This window comes from Prionailurus viverrinus, chromosome B2 (assembly GCF_022837055.1).
Source record: "Prionailurus viverrinus isolate Anna chromosome B2, UM_Priviv_1.0, whole genome shotgun sequence".
In the NCBI taxonomy this organism is placed as follows: domain Eukaryota; kingdom Metazoa; phylum Chordata; class Mammalia; order Carnivora; family Felidae; genus Prionailurus; species Prionailurus viverrinus.
Genome location: NC_062565.1, coordinates 41,364,292 through 41,384,871, shown reverse-complemented (window position 1 = coordinate 41,384,871; position 20,580 = coordinate 41,364,292). Strand labels below are relative to the sequence as shown.

Sequence of the window (20,580 nt, the reverse complement as noted above, 5' to 3'; positions counted from 1 at the left end):
GTCTTCTTTTCAACCAGGTAGGACTATGCTCTTTTTTATACCAGGGTCATTGAGTTCAGGGCCTTTGATGGGAGAAGAACTTAAAAGTTCTGACCCTTTATAGTTGACTTATACATCGTTTGGGGTCCATTTATGCACCAGCCCCATGATGGCCTGTCATCTTGATTTGAATTTGGCTTCATTTTCACTGAAGCTAATATGGATATGTTACAAGTTAGTATTCATTTCAATAGTAAGGAATGTTGTTCCTTCCTCTGGTTGGTATTTTTTCTGTTTTTGCCTCACTTTAAAATGCATAGCTGGGGGCGCCTGGGTGGCGCAGTCGGTTAAGCGTCCGACTTCAGCCAGGTCACGATCTCGCGGTCCGTGAGTTCGAGCCCCGCGTCGGGCTCTGGGCTGATGGCTCGGAGCCTGGAGCCGGTTTCCAATTCTGTGTCTCCCTCTCTCTCTGCCCCTCCCCCGTTCATGCTCTGTCTCTCTCTGTCCCAAAAATAAATAAACGTTGAAAAAAAAATTAAAAAAAAAAAAATAAATAAAATAAAATGCATAGCTGGCTTGAGGTTTTCTTTCTATTCATTTCGTAAAAATAAACACACACACAAGTCCACAATTCATCTAGCTAGAGACAACTGTCATTAATACTTTGGTGTATATTATTCCAGCTATTCATTTTCTGTTTATAATTCGTTAAACAGATATTTATTGATCTCCCAAGAAAGTGACAGGCACTATTTTAGATAGAGGGAAGTATAGCAATGAACTATATAGACAAGGTCCTAACTCTCATGAAATAGAAAAAGATAATACAAAAGCAAGTACAGGTTAGGTGATGATAAATGCCTAAAAAAAAAAAAAAAAGAAAGAAAAGAAAACAGGATAAAGGAATATGAGTAGTTACAGAAAGTTGTTTGGATAAGATGATATTTGACATTGTGTCCTATTTGCATAGCCTTTTTGATTATTCAAATGTATTTAGTTACTTGCTTTTTCAGTATATCATGAACATCTTGCCATGTTAATAAATAGATTTCTATAATTTATTTTGAAAATATTTTCTTACAGTTTATTTAATTGTGGCGAGGGGGGCAGAGAGGAAGAGAGAGAATCCTAAGCAGACTCCGTGCTGTCAATGCAGAGCCCTGCACGGGGCTTGATCTCATGAACCATGAGATCATGACCCAAGGTGAAATCAAGAGTTGGACTCCTAAGTGACTGAGCCACCCAGGTGCCCTTATAATATTTTAAATGACCTTAATTTGAAATTATTGTATGGATACCAAAATTTATTTAACCAGTCAAATAACCTCCTGTTTGACAAAATCGTTTACTTTGGATAAATGTCAAGGAGTAGAATTGCTAGGTCAAAGGGTATGAAGAATTTTGAGATATGTAATATGTATTCCTAGATTATTTTTCAGAAAGATAGCGCCAGTCAGTACTTGCCAGCAGTGTATACACGAACCCATCCCTTACCTGCTGGGTGTGATTTCTTTAGTGACTCTTTTTTTAAAAAAGTTTTTTAAATGTTCATTTATTTTTGAGAGAGAGAGAGAGAGAGAGAAAGAGAAACACAAGCAGGGGAGGTATAGAGAGAAGGGGACAGAAGATCTGAAGTGGGCTCTGCGCTGACAGCAGTGAGCCCAATGAGGGGCTTGAACCCACAAACCAGGAGATCATGACCTAAGTCAAAGTCAGATGCTTAACCAGCTGAGTCACCCAGGCACCCCTCTTTAGTGACTCTTGAATAAGACTCTAATAAGGAAAGATTCTCTTTGAAGTCCTAATTGTTTCTCTTTCTCCAGCCTATCTTCCTCTCCCTACTAACCCATGTGCCTAGTTCTCTGACCTTGTCTCCTCATTCATACTTACCCTCCCTGTGTTCCAAATTATTTTTTTCTGTGCCTCACTCCTCAACATTAACCAAGATTCTCACTTCCTAAGTACCTTATTCCCAGCTTGCTGACACATGAATTCATATTAAAGTATTTATTACTGATAACTTAATCTGGAGAGTTGATATGTTTTAAAAGAGGATTCACATTAACTCAAAGGTGTTAAGTTCTAAAGATGGTATTTTAGGCAGTTTGAAATATTTTACCCAGATTCTTTTAAGTCATTCCATGTAGATGACTGTCTGCTTTATCTGTGCACAGTGCCCACCCTGCTTTCCAGTTTTGTGTCCCTGGATGTGACTTTGACTTGTTTTCCTGCATTTGCTTAACCTGTCAGTTACCTTTTCCATATTGTTTTTTCTTTTCTTCGTAGTTGTCATTATGATTTTTAAATTTAACATATTTAATTGCATAGAGAACACATTCAACATCTACCAAAGGGTATATAATAAAAAGACTCCTGTCCATCTTTGTTCTCTACTTCCTTCTCCAGAGGCAGCCAGTGTTTCCATAATATTGAGTATTTTTCTAAATATTTTGGGATACATAAGTAAGTATATTGCCATTATGATGTATTCTCCCTGGTAAGGCAGCACTATGGAGTCTAGTTCTGTTTGAGCCTTGCAGACAGATTTCTCGGGTTTTCCCTGGTTTATATAGATTTAGGCCCTGGAAATACGGTCATATGGCCCTGTATCTATTATAGTGGTAAGCTGCTTGCTTTTTCTGAGAGAAGACAGGTCTAGACTACCTTAAATTCCTTCTGAGTGCAGGTGTTTTCCCTCTAGGAATCCAAAATAAACAGTGAGAATTCCCATACTAAGAGCCCCAAGCCTGCTGAGAGCCTCCAGCCAGCTACTAAGCATTCTGATCAGCCCATTGCTGCCTATGAGTATTATGATGCTGGCAATCACTGGTGCAAAGACTGCAACACCATCTGTGGGACCATGTTTGACTTCTTCACTCATATGCACAATAAGAAGCACACACAGGTAGGTATCATGCCCACTGTTCTTTCCATTCTCGCCCTCCTTCCCCTCAAACGTCTATACCCCCATCTGCATTACAAAGCTGGAAAATGAAACATTCTCATATGGGCAGGAGCCCCAATCTGAAGAGCCAAGAGATACCAACAAAGGAGACACCATCCCCAGGGCTCAGTCCAGGGGACCTGCCTGTAACTAAACACCATGACAAGTGTAAGTGAGGCTTCTGCCTCTTTTGATTCCTTGAGTACCTGATTATTTGTTTCATTTTATCTATTGCTAGTACTTGCTCTAACATGTGTTTACCTTTTCCACAGGTGATTTCCGTTTAAACAGTTCGCAGAGAGGGTGGGGGTGGGTACCTGGGGGCTTCTGGTCCCCCCTGGTGTGGGGGAGAAAAAGGAAAGAAAAGGGGTCATTGAGTTTTAGTGCTGTTATGTGAGCACCTCTGCCTCTTGCAAATAGACACTGGATCCCTACAACAGACCTTGGGCTTCAAAGACCCAGAGTGAGGCCAAGCAAGATGCTGTAAAACGTACTGACAAGATAACTGTTCCTGCAAAAGGTATGTTCCCCCCTGGCTCCACTTGTAGTTTCCTTACATTTAGCCAAAGAAGAGGTGTCCCTGAACTAGGTACTAGGAAGCAGCATAGGATGAGACATAACTGTTTTGTTAACAACGGTGTAAGAATGCCTTCTATGTGCAAAACAGTGTACTAGAGTCTAAAGAAATAGAGATCTGTAAGACAAGAATGCTCTCTACTCATATGGCCAAAATTCTAACACATGTGACATATACATACCACATACTACTGGCTCAGTCGGTAGAGCATGCAGCTCTTGATCTCAGGGTTATGCGTTCAGTCCCCATGTTGGGCATGGAGCCTACTTAAAAAAAATTTTTTTTAATATATGTATACTTTTTTTCGTCACTGATTTATGCACTAAAATCTCATTTATTTAGAGTCCACGTAAATAAAGAACAGTAAAAGGTATGGTAATTTAACTGCCTTTTCAACTAAGAACTAGAAAATATTTTTGAATAGTTGTTATTGGGGATAAGTTGAGAAGTAGAAAGTTTCTTTTGTCTTTTTACTTCTCAATTTCTTACCTTTGTAAGTAGTCAACGCTGCTCCATCCTTTAGATCTATAGAAGGTAGATTCCTGAGTCAATACCAACATGAGAGATCCTCATACAAATGGTACTGAGCTAGCATCCTACAATGCTTAGTGGTAGTTGGAGTTTGAGGAGAGTCAACAACAGAAATGAGTCTGGCACAGAAAACTCCTGAATTAACCAGTTAGTGTTCCCAAGAGGTAGAAGGGCTAGAGGTCCTGAGTTGAAGCTTTAAATTGGGAAAACTGTGCCATTTGGATTCATCTAAATGCCACTTCTGACTGGAAAGTGGGTAAGGTCCTATATACCATTAACTTTTTTACTGCAAAGGGAAGTGGGATTTCCTTTACTGACGTCCTGGGTGGGAATGACTTACTTTCTTGACTTCTACTTCTTCCAGGGTCTGAGTTTCTGATTCCCATCACTGGATATTACTGCCAGCTCTGTGAGGAATTTTTGGGGGATCCAATTTCCGGAGAGCAACATGTGAAGGGTCACCAACACAATGAGAAATACAAGGTTGGTCTTTGTAGTAGTTGTGGAGTTTCCTACTTTCTCCAGTAATCCTTTTGACTTTGTCAAACCACTTCAGAGCCAGAAAAAGTTGTTAATACTTCAAATTCCATGTAATCTCTAGGAAGTTCTTGTCAGTCTTAATAAGAGATGCTGACCTGGTAGAACCATCTATATCCTTGAAGAAGATGACTCTAGGGGTTTCTACCAATTGAATTCCAGTAATAGCAGGGCCAAGATTTTCTTTCTTATTGTATTTTGACCAGTTGTTGAGCCTTTATGTTTTCTCTTCCCAGAAATATGTGGTTGAAAACCCATTGTATGAGGAGCGGCGGAATCTAGACCGCCAAGCTGGCTTGGCTGTGGTCCTAGAGACAGAACGGCGACGGCAGAACGAGCTAAAGCGCAAACTTAGTGAGAAACCAAAGGAGGAGAAGAAAGAAAAAAAGGCAAAGGTCTTGAAGGAAGTAAAAGAGGATGACAGAGTCTCTGAGGAATTAGAGGACCAACTCTCTGAGGGTGGGAACTCCCCTGAAAAGGCTGAAAATAAAAGGAAGGGTAGTATCAAACTGCAATTAAAGGAAGAGGTAAAGAAAGAATCACCAACATCTTTTGGGAAATTCAGCTGGAAGAAGCCAGAAAAAGAGGAGGAAAAAAGTTCAATGGTCCCAAGTATTCCTAAGGAAGAGGTTGTGGAAAACAGTAAGGACAAAGAGGATGGGAAAGCTGAGGCTGGGAAGGCAAAGCCCATCAAAATCAAGCTCTCTGGGAAAACAGTTGTTGCACATACGAGCCCTTGGATGCCCGTTGTGACAACTTCAACCCAGACTAAGATCCGACCCAACCTGCCTATCCCATCCACAGTACTCCGCAAGTCAGGTTCAGCCACAGTGAGCAAGCCAGCTCCTCTTAACACCTTTCTGTCCATCAAATCCTCTGGAACTACTGCTAAGCCTCTGCCAGTGGTTAAAGAGTCTTCAGCTGATCTTCTCTTGCCTCCTGATATCATCTCCAAAGCATTTGGTGGGGAAGAAGTGATTCTAAAAGGGTCTCCAGAGGAAAAAATGGTACTGGCTGAAAAGAATGAACCATCCCATATACCTGAACAAGTGCTACCACCTCCTCCACCACCACCTCCACCACCACCTCCGCCACCCCCAGTTATACCTCATCTAGCTTCTCCATCTCCTGCTCAGACAAATGCTGTCTTGGCTCCAGTCAAATCAAACCCAGCTGTATCTCACACTCTCAGCCCTGGCTTCCTGGGTCCTAACATTTTGAATCCTGTGTTGCCAGTAGCCATCATGGCGTCGGCACAGCCAGCTGCCATTCCTTCCGATGAGACAGCTCCTGGGGTGAGTGAGAGTGACCGAGACCAGACCCTCTTCTCTGTGTTAGTGCGTCCTCCACCTCCCCTCTCAAGTGTGTTCAGTGAACAAGCCAAAAAATTGGAAAAGCGAAATTCATGCTTAGCCACAGCCAATGCTAAGGACCTATATGATATATTCTACAGTAGTGGTGGAAAGGGGGCCCCTGAGACTAAGCTGAGTGGCGGTCTATTGGCCAATGGGGAAAATAGCACTCTTTCTAGAGTCGAAAGTTCAGACACCTCTTCCACTTCCACTTTGAACAACAGTACATCCCAAGAGGGATTGCCTCCAGATAGAAGTTTGATCTCTGCTCCTGAAAAGCCCACTGCAAAAACTCTGGTGTCCCTAGGGAAATGGTCAGTTGTAGAACACACAGACTCAGAAAACAGAGGCAGTGGCTATGGATTCCTACAGCCTCTGACAAGGTTGTGCCATAGCAGGCCTTACGAAACTATTACCCCAAAGACAGATACTTTGGCCATGTGGACTTCTAGCTCCTTCCAGAGTGATACTAATAGGGATATATCTCCAGGAGGAAAAATCGAGCTTGATCTCGGAGAACCAGGACCACCAGGTGTAGAGCCAGCCCCTCAGCTGTCAGATATGCACTGTCATATCATGGAATCTCAGAAGTTGGTAGAAACCCACCTTATAGACTCTGGTAACCAGGATGAGGAAATTCAAGAGCTCCACAAATCTAAGGATTGTGAGGAAAGTGAGGTAGAGGTAAACAATAAACTAAGAGAAAAGAGACCAAAGCTTTCTGAAGGGATGGTAGGAGAGGAAACAGGTATCAGTGCTGGGCCCAATAGCATAGAGGATTCTAATTTGAACCATGGGGAAAGATGTACATGGGAGGGAGAAATAGAACAGTCTGAGTTGCAAATGACTGACAAAAAGGCTGAACAGTCCAGGAAATTGATGACAGTAAGTGAAACTCAAAGTAAAGTAGTGAGTGACTTGAGTGCACAGGCTCTCTCTTCCACAAAGGCAAAAATAGACTCATTTCCACCAGAAGCTAGGTCTTTACTCCAGAACCCACAAGATATACCTGTGAAAGTTTCTGCTCCGGAATTGCTTCTCCAGTCCCCAGCCAGATCAGATATGTGTTTAACAGATAGTGCACAGGAACAAGGAGTTTCAACTGGTAATGAAGAGTGGCTAGAAAATTCAGCTCCAGAATCTTCTTCCAGGACAAGTTACAGAAGCCTCAAACTCCAGAGAGAAAGATCAAAAGACTTGCAGGGTAAAATGATTTATGAACTGACTGTTTGGGATGAAAATAATAAGTCAGAGACCTGGGAGAACCCAGAGAAACCAGAAACAGAAACCCTGGAGCTACAAGATGTCCATCCAGAATTAACAGTGACAATAGAAAGCAAGGCCTTAGAAGACTTTGCAGTTACAGACTTAAAAGTAGAAGAGCTTGCTGCCCTGGGGAACCTGGGGGATATGGGTGTTGATTTCTGCAATACTCGGGTAGACCAAGCACATAGATCCCCAAATGTCCTGTCTCAGAAAGTGTGTGAAGAAAATTCTATGTCACCTATAGGATGTAATCCCTCCACTCTCCCTGACTTGGAACCAATCCCATCCTTTTCTGAGTTTCCATTAGATTCTCCCAAAACCCTGGTGCTTAACTTTGGAGCAGAAGGTGAACAAAACTCATCTAATCCCAGAAGTGGAAGGATCACCCCTAACATTTTGAAAACTGGACTTCCTATAGAAAATGTTAACCTTGGTTTGGGGAGCTTAGAGGGAACACACCAAGCACTTGACCTATTAGCAGGAGGAATGATGCCTGAAGAAGTGGAAGAAACTTCTCAATTAGAGAAACAAGATTCACTCAGATTGGAATCGGAAACAATTAATCCTGCAGGCCTTGGGCCATCTCCTTGCCTTCCAGACCTTGTTGAATTTGTCACACGGACATCTGGAGTTCAAAAAGAGAAGATATGTTCTCCTCTTTCTGAGCCAGGTGACCCTCCTAAGTGTAGTTCCCCGGAGACGGGACCACTACAGCTAGAAATACCGAAAGTATCCATCACACATCTAGCAATTCCTCAAGTAGATGAGGACACTGACCACCCTTTGAATTTGGCAAAATCTCTGGCTTCAGGGTCTCCTACAAGGGAGCAAATAGTTGGAGGCAATATGGTCCCTCAGGAAATAACTGCACAAGAAGCTTCAGTTGCTGCCACCCAGGACCACACAGAATCCAGTGTTCATGACTAAAAGTACACATCCAGAGCTACTTGTGGATGAATCAAATTGGCTTCTAGAAATCAGGTGCCCAGATGATCCAGGACTAGTTGGCTATCTCATCTGGAACCTACACCAAGAGATGCAGTAAGCATCTTACAGTAAATGTTCATGGAAGCCAAAAGTTTACCTCTTTCCTTTTTTTTCCTTTTTTCTTAAGATACCAGACAAATCAATCATAACTTCTATACATATCTGTAAAAAAGTATTTTTCTGTTGTTATTATTTTTATTTTTATTTTTTGCCAATTTGCTTTCTCCTACTTTGTCATTAAAATCAAATGTCTGTCTGGCTCACCACATAGTGTGCTTTGATTGATTGTATTTTGGCTTTGACTCTGCCATTTCTGGAATGTGGGGGAGGAGGGAGACAGAGAGCTGACTTCTATTGCTATGTTGTATTCCTACCCAATTTCCTGGGCAGCTGATGGATCTCTGGGAGAAACACCAGAAAGCCTGCTGAAATGGAAAACTACTAATGAAGGAAGGATTGTTCATCTCTTAGGCTTCCATTTGGATGGGCCTGCCTTAACATTGTTTGAAATGCAGCGTGAGTAGCTCTTTTGTTTACTGTTTACTTCCTTGTGCCATGTCAACCCCACACTTCCTTTATCCTGTTGCCTTTGCTTGAAATGGTTCTGCTAACCCACAAACCTGTTTGGAAATAGCCTCAATAAATGAAGAAAATCTAGCAGGTTCACTTTTGGAAGACGACAAATCGGTAAGGCTTATTCATGGCTCAATGCCAGGAGCAGATATGCTTTTTGGGTCACTTTTATTTTTGAAACAGCCTTTGTGTTCATTGTATTGTGATCCAGTAACATTTTGTGTTAAATTGTGTAGCAGCCATTTCTGTTCTGAAGAGGTAGAAGAGCTGAAACTTGTTTTGGGATTGGACTCATTCTCTGTTCCACAATCCATATGTGTTCTTTCCTCTACCTCTCCCTTTCCCAAGTTATTTCCACCATAGTGTGATGTTTGGGGTTGTACATTTTGTTCAAAAGATTAAAGAATTTATAAGTTGGCTTGGACAAGTTTAATTTTATTTTTAATGTGTTAATTACTTGGAATAAATGCATTAACCTCATGTTTCTTTCTGGATTTTGTTTTGAAAACCACACACATTTGAACTCCACAGGAAAACTAGAACAATGAACTCCTGCTGTCCTGTTGTCTATCTCCTCCCTCCCAGTCATTTTTTCCCCCCATTTGTTAGGGCTGCTTCCATCATGTCAGATTGTTAAATTATGTAGTCTGTGCCCAGTGCTGCCTGGGTGGGTAGTGAGTAGGCAATAGTGGTCTGGTTTTGGTATATTCCTATTGTGAAGCTTTTCATAAACTCTTATATTGGCTCTCCCTGTGCTCTGGAAGCTGAGCTCCCCATAGAACATTCATGTTCTTGCTGAAGGTGCTCTTGGGGATCAGAAAGCTTAGTCCTCAGATTTTTTTCTTTTCTTTTCTTTTTTTTTTAATGTTTATTTTTGAGAGAGACAGCGCATGAGCAAGGGAGGGGCAGAGAGAGAGAGAGGGAGACACAGAATCTGAAGCAGGCTCCAGGCTCCGAACTGTCAGCACAGAGTCCAACACAGGGCTCAAACTCACGAGCCGTGAGATCATGACCTGAGCCAAAGTCGGGTGCTTAACCATCTCCCCAGTCCTCAGATTTTCTGATCTCTGTCCCAGTTTCCTCTTTACTTTCTTGTTGTCAGAAATTTATAACCTGGCTCAACAGAGGCTTAAGAGTCTTGTTTTCTACCCACTCCCTCAAAAATAATGCAAAGTTGCTGATCTTTTTTCCTAGGAATTTTTTTCCCTGTTAACTTGTTTGCAGAGCTGCAGAATCCTAGGTTGAGTTTGGGGAGGCTATTTACTTTTTCTAAAGCCTTGACTAATGTCTACTTAGAAGATGTCCTGGCCTTTGTTGTTGTTCATGTTGTGGAAAGGGCACATATTTGGGAGAGTTAAGTCCTTGAATGTTCCTCAGCCATTTGCCTTGCTGTGATATTGGACAAGTTACCACACCTCACTGTGCCACAGGGATTTTTTTTTCCCCTCCTTTAAGATGAGGATCATTATCTCCATTGCAGCACCAAATGTATCCAGGGTCATGCCATCCCTAGTAGTCTTCCTAGGCCTGCTTTTTAGGCTGAAGCTTGAGTTTAATGCACTTTTCTGGCCCAGAAACAATAGACTGACTCAGAAGGTGCCCTTTAGATGAACGTAAACCCAGGTGAGCTTCGGAGATGTATTTGTTTTTCTGGAGAACTACTCCTTCCCTATTCTGGCAGCCTATCTACAGGAATCAGAGAACCTAAGAGTTTAAAATGCCAGATATTACTTAGTGAGTTCATCTCCCTTTGGGGACAGATGGTTGTGTTTAGAGTGGAGAGGGGTTAATCTTGTCCAGATCTCTTACCCTTATTCTATATCTGAGGGAGTCAGAATCTTCCTCTTTAGGTTAGGAGAGGGACACTGGAGAACGGTAGGGAAGAGAAAAGAGGCAAAATCTAGGCAGTACAGAACTAATTCAAGTAGCTGTGGCTGGAGTACTTTGAATTATTTTCTTGTACTTGATACCTTCAGGCTTTTTCTAGAATAGTGAGTGGATTCCTACTTGTAAGAAACAATAGTATTCTTCATATCTGCCTTGAACTAGCAGAAGGAGAGCCTTTAGGATTCTGTAGTCTGGGCAGGAAGTGTTGCTGGCTTTCTCTTTGATCAGTAGGATCTAGCTTTGAGCCCATCCAGAGAAGCCTTGTGATAGGAAAGGCAGAACTCTAACCCAGTTGCCAGCATCTAAAAGTAGGGCCTATTTTTATTCAGCACTATCACAGCACTGAATAAATGTTCACCTTAGGAGACAGGCACATGCAAGGAGTGGGCCCTAATCTTTATATGTCGCTTATGGTGTCAGAGATAACTATTTTAATATTCTGCAAACATCAGAAAGTTTTTATTGGAATCTCTCAACTGTGAAAACAAATTATCAGTAGTTAGGTTTAAATTTGGGCAAACCTAATTTTACCTAATTTGTGTAAATAACCCCCCCAGAATCCACTTGGCTTTGTGAATGGAGACCTTTTGCTTCGTAAGCCATCTTCCTCCTATTCACGGGGCAAATAATACTCTTAATCTTTGTGGTAAGTATTCTCATTTTACCTAATACAGCTTCATCTCTAAAAAAATTAAAATCAAAAAGCTAGCTAATGCTTTGGTACCAAAGCATGCCAGGACATATGTCCATTTATCAACTGCCAGATTCAGGGACTGCGGAAGAATGGTGAGGCGTTGGGCAGCAGGGATGGTTGGACATACAAAAACAGGCATCCTATAGGGACATTAAGTATGTGTTTAAAAAATAAAAAGAGGCATGTTCAGAGAGGAGACAGCCTATAAAGAAGTGAGATGGGTTTTGTTTTTTTTTTTAATGATTAGTTTTAAGAGAGAGAGCATAAGCAGGAGAGGGGCAAAGAGAGAGGGACAGAGAATCTGAAGCAGGCTCTGTGCTGACAGCAGCAAGCCTGATATGGTACTTGAACTCATGAGATCATGACCTGAGCCAAAATTGGATGCTCAACCAACTGAGCCATCGAAGCACCCTGTGAGATGGGTTTTTAAAAAATATACCCGAGGCACCTGGCTGGCTCAGTCAGTAGAGTATGCATCTCTTGATATCGGGGCCATGAGTTCAAGCCCTATGTTGGATCTAGAGCTTATGTAGAAAATAAATATCCCGGGGCGCCTGGGTGGCTCTGTCGGTTGGGCGTCCGACTTCGGCTCAGGTCATGATCACATGGTTCGTGAGTTCGAGCCCCGCATTGGGCTCTGTGCTGACAGCTAAGAGCCCGGAGCCTGCTTCAGATTCTGTGTCTCCCTCTCTCTCTCTGACCCTCCCCCGTTCATGCTCTGTCTCTCTCTGTCTCAAATATAAATAAACATTAAAACAAATTAAAAAAAATAAAAAAGAAAATAAATATCCCTAAACCTTGGTTTTCACCTTAACAAAACATACCTGCCAAGCTTGGGATAAGAGAGAACCTAAGCAAGGTCTTCATTTATTAACAATTTTGTGAGAACATGGACAAATGAAAATAGTTTGGGATTGTGAACACATTTCTTTAGAGTTTAATTTTGTAATAACGTTTATGGAATTTTTAACCAAAAAAAGTTCTGTATATGGTAACTGTTCATTGATAAGCCAAGCACTGGAACTGATAATGAAAATCTATCATTTAAAAAAAAATCACTCCCATCGTGGTTTGCCCTCAATGCTTATACACTTTCAGAGGACTCTGTATGTTTTCATTGTAGCAATTAATGTTTTAATTTTACATTTATGTGTTTATTTGATCAATATATGCCTTCCCCCACAACTAGATTATAAACTCTCCAAAGCAAGAAGTTTGTCTTTGCTTACAGTTTTTTCATGATTGTATTCCCAGTGCACAGTTGCCTGACCCACATAAGAGTGCTCAATAAAAATTCGTTAAAAGAATCAATGTGGTAATAGTAGCTATTTTTTGTTAACTGATTTTGAATACTCGGCAATTTATAAGTGGGTAAAAGCTGCAAACTGCTGATTGTATTTGTTGGGTACTTAGCACTCCAAAAGACTGCTTCTGTCCTGGATCTTTGTATACAAAGCACTGCCTATAACAGCAAATGCATATCAAGGCTGCCAGTGGCCTCTTCATTTGAACAGCATTCTGGCCAGGAGGGGGACACACTGCCCCTGAAGCTCCTAGAAGAAAAATTGAGGGTAGGAATGGGGATAAACTGACCTTAGAGTTACCAATAAAAGACTTTGGGACTCTAATTTTCAGATGGCTACCTTTCTCCTTCCAGCCAGATTTTATAGGTGCGTTGAAGTCAGTCAGTCAAACCCACATCTCTGATTTGGCACAACATCCTCTTTGTCACCTCATAAAAACTAAGCCAAGCTGCCATTTGATTTCCGGAAGGAAACAAAAAAAAAGCAAAAAGTTTGCTGTTGGTAGAAGGAGGAGGGATGCTTTCACTTCTTACTCTCTATTTTTGTTTCAACATCCTGACCATTTTATATAAAATATAAATATTTCACGCACATATAAAATAAGTACACACACACACACATAAAATATGTAACTTTATGTCAGTAAGGGTTATCTGGTGCTGTGGAATTGTAGACCAGGTTTTTTTTTTTTCCTTTGTGTGTGTATTTTTAAATATGTGTCTCTTTCACTCAGTGGATCCCTGTCTTCATTCTTACCAGTTCTCTATCATTATAAATAGGTCCTGCTGCTTTTCCTTCAAGACTCCCTAAATTCCTGTATTCCCATCAAGGCTGGGCAATGTACATTCTTCAGCCTCCATTCTTGAAGAATATTGTTCTTTTCTTGTTTCTCTTTTCCTCTTCCCTTTCTCTTGCCCCCGCCTCTGTTTAGCTGTTTATGTATTTCCAAGTATACAAGCATTTGGCCATAAAATACTATAAATTGAGCTACTTGTCTTCACAAAGCTTACTTTAATGCAGGTACACAAAAGATACCACAAAGTCTTTGCTGCATTCAAGAGGATAAAAGTTAATTCATATCTAGATGTATTGATTAAAAGCTTTATAGGCTTTTGTCCATTCCACTGGTGGAAGATCAGGAGAGAAAGGTGTTTTGTAGAAAACAATGGAAATGAGCATGTTTAAGGGAAGTGAATCAGCAGGGTGAAAGTAGAGGCAGAGTTACATGATAGAGGATATGGAGAAAGATGGCAAAGAGGTAAAGTCAAGCATATTGAGGTATTTTCTTTCATCTCCTCTGATACTCTGCCCCTGCTAAAGTTCCACCCAGCTCTCCAACAGCCTACCTACATAAGGATGATTATGAAGATGTTTACTGACTTTTGCCCGCCTCTCTTCCTTTCTTTTCAGGAGCAATTGCAGAAGTCTTCAGATTTCCAGAAGGAAGGACTGCAGAAGACATCTCTGCCTCAGGGAGGCAGGGATAGAAGCCACAGAGACCAAAGAAATGATGAGCGCCCTTGGGGCCAGTAGGTAGTCACCTCTAAGGTCTGACTTTCAGAAGGTGGGTATGACTGCTGGGGCAGGAATGGGTTGTGGAGAAGACCCTGTGTTTTTAACTGCCAGGAAGTGGTGAATTGGGTGAGCAAGTATGTATGTCTGTATTTTTGTAGCAGTAGAATAGGGACGAGATAAGGATAGGCATATAGATGTATATTTTAAACTTGCCACTCCTCATCTCCAATTATCTCCTAACTTCCATCTCTCATTTTGTGCCACACTTACGTTAAAGCTGTGGAGTTCAGGTCTTCTCATCCATCCTGGATCCAGGGGCCCCAGTGTTCCCAGCAAGTAGAACATCTACTGTCTCAGTTTCATTCTTGTCCATTTAAGAATCAAGGTAAAAATTTGGCATGTCCTTAGAGGAGTGGGGTATGAATGGACAAACGAGGCAGAGGGATGGGGAGACAATCACAAAAGGTAGTGTTTGAAAAATCCTGACTTCAGGATTTCTGACTTCAGGACCGCTGTCTACCACTTTTCATTCAGACTTACTACCTCTCCTACACTCACTGAAACATCTAGTACACAGAAGCAGGCAAGCATCATTTCAAACTACCAGGGAAACCCCTTACTCTCTATCTAAAATGCTAGTAGGTACTTTATTTACTCCTTTTTGCACTTTGGGACTGTGGAGGAAGAAAACCAAAATCAAATAAAATTTTAGCTGACCTTTAAGTCCTTTAAACTCTGAGATTCATTTAAGTCTGAGCTCCCCCTGATCCAGATTTGCCCTTAAAACTCTTAGCCTACTTTTGTTCATGATTTGTAAATCCAGGCATTTTTAGAGTCCCAGAGGTCTAATTTACTACCCAAATAAATCTGTGGTTTGGGTAAGTTTTGGGAATACTTGTAACACTACAAGTACAAAGAACTGCATAATATACAACCAAAGCCACCAAAGGAATAAGAAGTAAGGGGATAAGGGGTAAAAAGTATCTCAGGGCCTCTGGCTGTTGAGCTTCTGTCAGTTAAGGACTACTCATTCCTAAGGTATGACCCTGTGGATGAAGCAATGGAAAGCATTCTGGTGCCAGGGCTGCCAACACTTTGTCACCACCACTTTCTACTTTCTCTCCCTTGCTTCAACCCAAGATCTGTTTCTCATCAGCTACCACATTCCTCTGTTCAGGGACAATCAGGTGTTTGGTCACAGCTTTCATTCTTAACTGTTCCTGCTTGCATTCTCCAGTGGTATCTGAGGTCCACCTTTAAGATGTGCTGATCTGGGGGATGGGCAGGGGGAAAGGGAACATTTTTTTTTTTTTATTTTACTATTTTTTTTAATTTTTAATTTGTTAATGTTTGAGAGAGAGAGAGACAGAGACAGAGACAGAGACAGACACAGATGTGAGCAAGGGAGGGGCCGAGTGAAAGGGAGACACAGAATCGAAGCAGGCTCCAGGCTCCAAGCTGTCAGCACAGAGCCTGACGCGGGGCTCAAACCCACAGACCACAAGATCGTGACCTGAGCCAAAGTTGGACACTTAACCAACTGAGCCACCCAGGCACCCCTAGAAAGGGAACATTTTTAGAGTAATATTTTCCCTCTGAACTTTTATTTGATATGCTAGAGTTCACACATATTATAATGATAAGATACTTAAGGCCTTTTTGTTGAAATATATTTTATATAATGTTAAATTTTTTGTAACATAAGATTCACCATTTTAAAGTATACAGTCCAGTAGTTTTTAATATATTCAGGGTTGTGCAACTATCACCACTATCTAATTCCAGAACATTTGTACCACCCCCCCTAAAAAAAATACCCGTTAGCAGACGCTCCCAATTATTCCCTACCCCAAAGCTGCTGGCAGTCACCAATTTGCTTTCCATCTCAGTGGCTTTATCTATTCTGGGTAGTTTGTATAAATGGAGTCATACAATGTGTGGTCTTTTGTGTCTGGCTTCTTTCATTTAACATGTTTTCAAACTTCATTCACGTTGTCCCATGTGTCAGTACTTCATTGTATTTTGTGGTTGAAAAATACACTATTTCGTCAATATACCACATTTTGTTTATCCACCAATTGACGGGATTTGGGGTTATTTCTGGTTTTTGGCTAATATGATTAATGCTACCATGAACATTTGTATGCATGTGTTTGCAGACACAAGTTTTTCAGTTCTCTTGAGTATATCCTGGGTCCTATGGCCAACTCTCTAACATTTTAAAAATGAAGTTTTATATTAAAGTATAAGGTGCATATAGAAAACAGAAGCACACACATCACAAGTGTTAAGCTCAAAAATTTTTATGGAATGAACGCACCTAGGTAACCAACAACCAAATCAAAAGATAGAATATAACCAACACCCCTGAATCCCCTCTCATGTCCTCATCCAGTTACTACACTTTCAAAAGTGTAACCACTGTTCATTCAAGCCCGCATTGGGCTCTGCATTGACAATGTGGAGCCTGCTTGGGATTCTCTCCCTCCCTTGCTTGCACTCCCTCTCAAAATAAATAAATAAATAAATAAATAAATAAACAAACAAACATTACACACACACACACACACACACACACATTTTAGAAATGTAACCACTTTTCTTGACTGCTATCTGAGGTATTGTTTGGTTTTGTTTTTGTTTTATGGAGGTGAGATAAACAAGTGACATTTAGCACATTCACAATGTTGTAAACCATCACCTCTGTCTAGTTCCAATACATTCTCATCACCCCAAAATAAAACCTTGTGTCTATTAAGCAGTTAGTTCTCATTCCTACCTCCCTTCAGCTCCTGGCAATTACCAATCTGCTTTCTGTCCCTATGGATTTGCATATTCTGGTTATTTCACATAGATGGAGTCATAGGATATGTGACCTTTTCTGTCTGGTTTCTTTCACTTAGCATAATGTTTTTGAGGTTCATCCATTTTGTAGCACGTATCAGTCGCTCATTACTTTGTATAGCTAAATAATATTCCATTGTATGTGTATACCACAGTTTGTCCATTCATTCATTGATGGGTATTTGAGTTATTTCCACCTTTTAGCTATTGTGAATTGTACTGCTATGAACATTCATGAATAAGTATGCGTTTGAGTACCTGTTTTCACTATTTTTCAGTATATAACTAGAAATGGAATTGCTGGGTGATTATTTTTATGTTTAACTTTTTGAGGAACTGCCAAACTTTTCCACAGCACCTGAATCATTTTACATCCCTTTCAGCAATATACAATGGTTCCAATTTCTCCATATTCATAACACTTGTTAATTTCCTTTTTTATATATATTATAGCCATCCTAGTGTTTCATTGTGGTTTTGATTTACCTTTCCTTGATAACTAATGATATTTAACATCTTTTCATATACTATTTGGCCATTTATATATCTTCTTTAGAGAAATGTCTACTCAAGCCCTTTGCTCATTTTTTAATTGGGTTGTTTGTCTCTCTGTTGTAGAATGGTATGTATGTATGTGTGTATGTATTTTAGAGAGGGAGCGCAAGTGGGGGAGAGGGGCGGGGGGGGAGAGAGAGAGGGAGAGGCAGAAAGGGAGAGAGAGAGGTGGGGGGGAATCTTAAACAGGCTTCACACTCAGTGCAGAGCCCAACGCGGGGCTCCATCTCACAACTTTGTGATCATGACCTGAGCCGAAATGAAAAGTTGGATGCTCAACTGACTGAGCCACCCAGGCGCCCTTTTGTTGTAGAATTTTAAGGATTCTTTATATGTTCTGGATACTAGACCTTTATCAGATACATGATTTGCAGATATTTTCTCCCATGCTGTATGCTGTCTTTTCACTTTGTTCTTTTGATGCACAAAAGATTTTAATTTTTTTTAAGTCCAATGTATCCATTTTTTTTTTATTGTTGGTTTGGTGTAATATTTAAGAATCATTGCCAAATCCAAGACCATGAAGATTTACCCATCAATTTTTTCTATGAATTTTTTAGTTTTAACTCTTACGTTTAGGTTGTTGATCTACTTTAATTTTTATATATAGTGTGGGGTAGGGGTCCAGCTGCATTCTTTTGTATGTGAATATACAGTTGTTCCAGCACCATTTATTGAAGAAACTTTTTTCTACATTGAATGGTCTTGGCATTCTTGTTGAAATTGATTGGCTGTAGATATATGGTTATTTCTGGACTCTCAGTTCTATTCCAATGGTTTACATGTCTGTCCTGATGCCAGTGCTACTCTATTTTGATCGCTGTAGCTTTGTAGTAAGTTTTGAAATTGAGAAGTATGAGTCTTCCAACTTTGTTCTTCAAGATTGTTTTGCTGTTCAGGCCCTCTTGCAGTTTCATATGAATTTGAAGATTGGCTTTTCGTTTCTGCAAAAAGGGTCATTGGAATTTTGATAGGAATTGTTTTAAATCTGTAGATCACTTTGGATAGCATTGCTATTTTGACAATATTAAATTTTCCAATCCATGAACATAGATAGGATGCCTTTTTGTTTATTGAGGTCTTTTTTAATATCTTTCAGCAATATTTTATAGTTTTTTGTGTTTGTCTTTCACGTCCTTGGCTAAATTTGATTCTCTGTATTTTTTTATTTAATATATATTTAAAAAAATTTTTTTTTTTTATAAAATTTTTTTTTTCAACGTTTATTTTATTTTTGGGACAGAGAGAGACAGAGCATGAACGGGGGAGGGGCAGAGAGAGAGGGAGACACAGAATCGGAAACAGGCTCCAGGCTCTGAGCCATCAGCCCAGAGCCCGACGCGGGGCTCGAACTCCCGGACCGCGAGATCGTGACCTGGCTGAAGTCGGACGCTTAACCGACTGCGCCACCCAGGCGCCCCTAAAATTTTTTAATGTTTATTTTTGAGAGAGAAAGAGACAGAGACAGAGTGTGAGTGGGGGAGGGGCAGAGAGAGAGACACAGAATCTGAAGCAGGCTCCAGGCTCTGAGCTGTCAGCACAGAGCCCAGTGTGGGGCTGGAACCCACAAACCACAAGATCATGACTTAAGCCGAAGTCAGATGCTCAACCAACTTAGCCACCAAGGCGCCCCTGTTCCTCTGTGTTTTATTCTTTTGTATGCTGTTGTAAGTGGAATTGTTTCTTAATTTCCTTTTGGACTATTTATTGCAGGTATAGAAACACAAATGACTTTTATATGTTGATCTTATACCCTGAAACTTGGCTGAATGTGTGTGTGTGGACTCTTTATAGTATTAATATTAAAAAATAAACACATATTATTAATATAGTATAATATATATTATATATACATAAGATCATGTTATCTGAGAATAGAGATAGTTTTACTGTTTCCTTTCCAATTTGGATATCTTTTATTTCTTTTTCTTGCCTAATCGCTCTAGCAAGAACTTCTAGTACAATGTTTAAAAGCAATGGTAAAAGTGACATCCTTGTCTGTTTCCTAATTTTAGGGGGAAAGGTTTCAGCTTTTTACCATTGTGATGTTAGCTCTAGGTTTTTCATAAATGACCTTTATCATATTGAAGGAATTCCTTTTTGTGTCTAATGTTCTGAGAGTTTTTTTTTTTAATTCTTTTTTTCCAACGTTTATTTATTTTTGGGACAGAGAGAGACAGAGCACGAACGGGGGAGGGGCAGAGAGAGAGGGAGACACAGAATCGGAAACAGGCTCCAGGCTCTGAGCCATCAGCCCAGAGCCCAACGCGGGGCTCGAACTCACGGACCGCGAGATCGTGACCTGGCTGAAGTCGGACGTTTAACCGACTGCGCCACCCAGGCGCCCCTGTTCTGAGAGTTTTTATCATGACAAGGTGTTGAATTGTGTTAAACACTTTTTATGTTTTAATTGAGATGATTATGAGTGGGGTTTCTTCTTTCATTATATTAATGTTGTGTATTGCATTGATTGATTTTCTTATGTTTTACCACCCTTACATTCCTGGGATAAATCCTACTTAATTACACAGTTGTTCATAGGGTTATCTTATAATACCTTCTTATTTCTGGGAGGTCAGCAGTAATGTCCCACTTTCATTTCTGATTTTATATTTTTTTAATTTTTTGTCCAACTACGTATCAGTTTTAGTAAAGCCATTATTCTTTTTGGGGGTGGGAGAGGAACAGAGGGAGAGAGAGAGAGAGAGAGAATCTTAAGCAGGCTCTATGCCCAGCATGGAGCCCAACGTGGGGCTCGATCTCACAACCATGAGATCATGACCTGACCCAACATCAAGAGTCAGATGCTTAACCTATTGAGCCACCCAGGTCCCTCATTTCTGATTTTAGTTATCTGCATCTTCTCTCTTTTTTTCTAAGTAAATTTAGCTAAAGTTTTGCCAATTTTGTCAGTCTTTTCAAAATACCAACTCTTGATTGATTGCATTGATTCTCTATTGTTTTTCTGTTCCCTGTATCTTTTATCTCTGCTCTAATCGTTATTATTTCTTTCTTCCTACTGTCTTTTAGTTTTA

At 40.5% G+C, this 20,580-nt stretch overlaps 1 protein-coding gene across 4 annotated transcripts in view; it reads left to right on the top strand.

The window, feature by feature from the left end:
- Positions 1 to 20,580, top strand: part of ZNF318 (zinc finger protein 318) — a 43,397-nt gene that overhangs the window by 18,523 nt on the left and 4,294 nt on the right. The window contains exons 7-10 of one of the 4 annotated variants that reach the window (XM_047857899.1): positions 2,681 to 2,884; positions 3,344 to 3,443; positions 4,396 to 4,514; positions 4,805 to 9,170. In XM_047857899.1, the coding sequence (XP_047713855.1) occupies positions 2,681 to 2,884; positions 3,344 to 3,443; positions 4,396 to 4,514; positions 4,805 to 8,113 (3,732 nt within the window). In that variant the 3' untranslated portion in view covers positions 8,114 to 9,170. Of the gene's footprint in view, positions 1 to 2,680; positions 3,092 to 3,343; positions 3,444 to 4,395; positions 4,515 to 4,804; positions 9,171 to 14,041; positions 14,870 to 20,580 lie in introns of those variants that run through there. The other 3 variants (XR_007152040.1, XM_047857900.1, XM_047857901.1) reach the window with 3 other exon arrangements.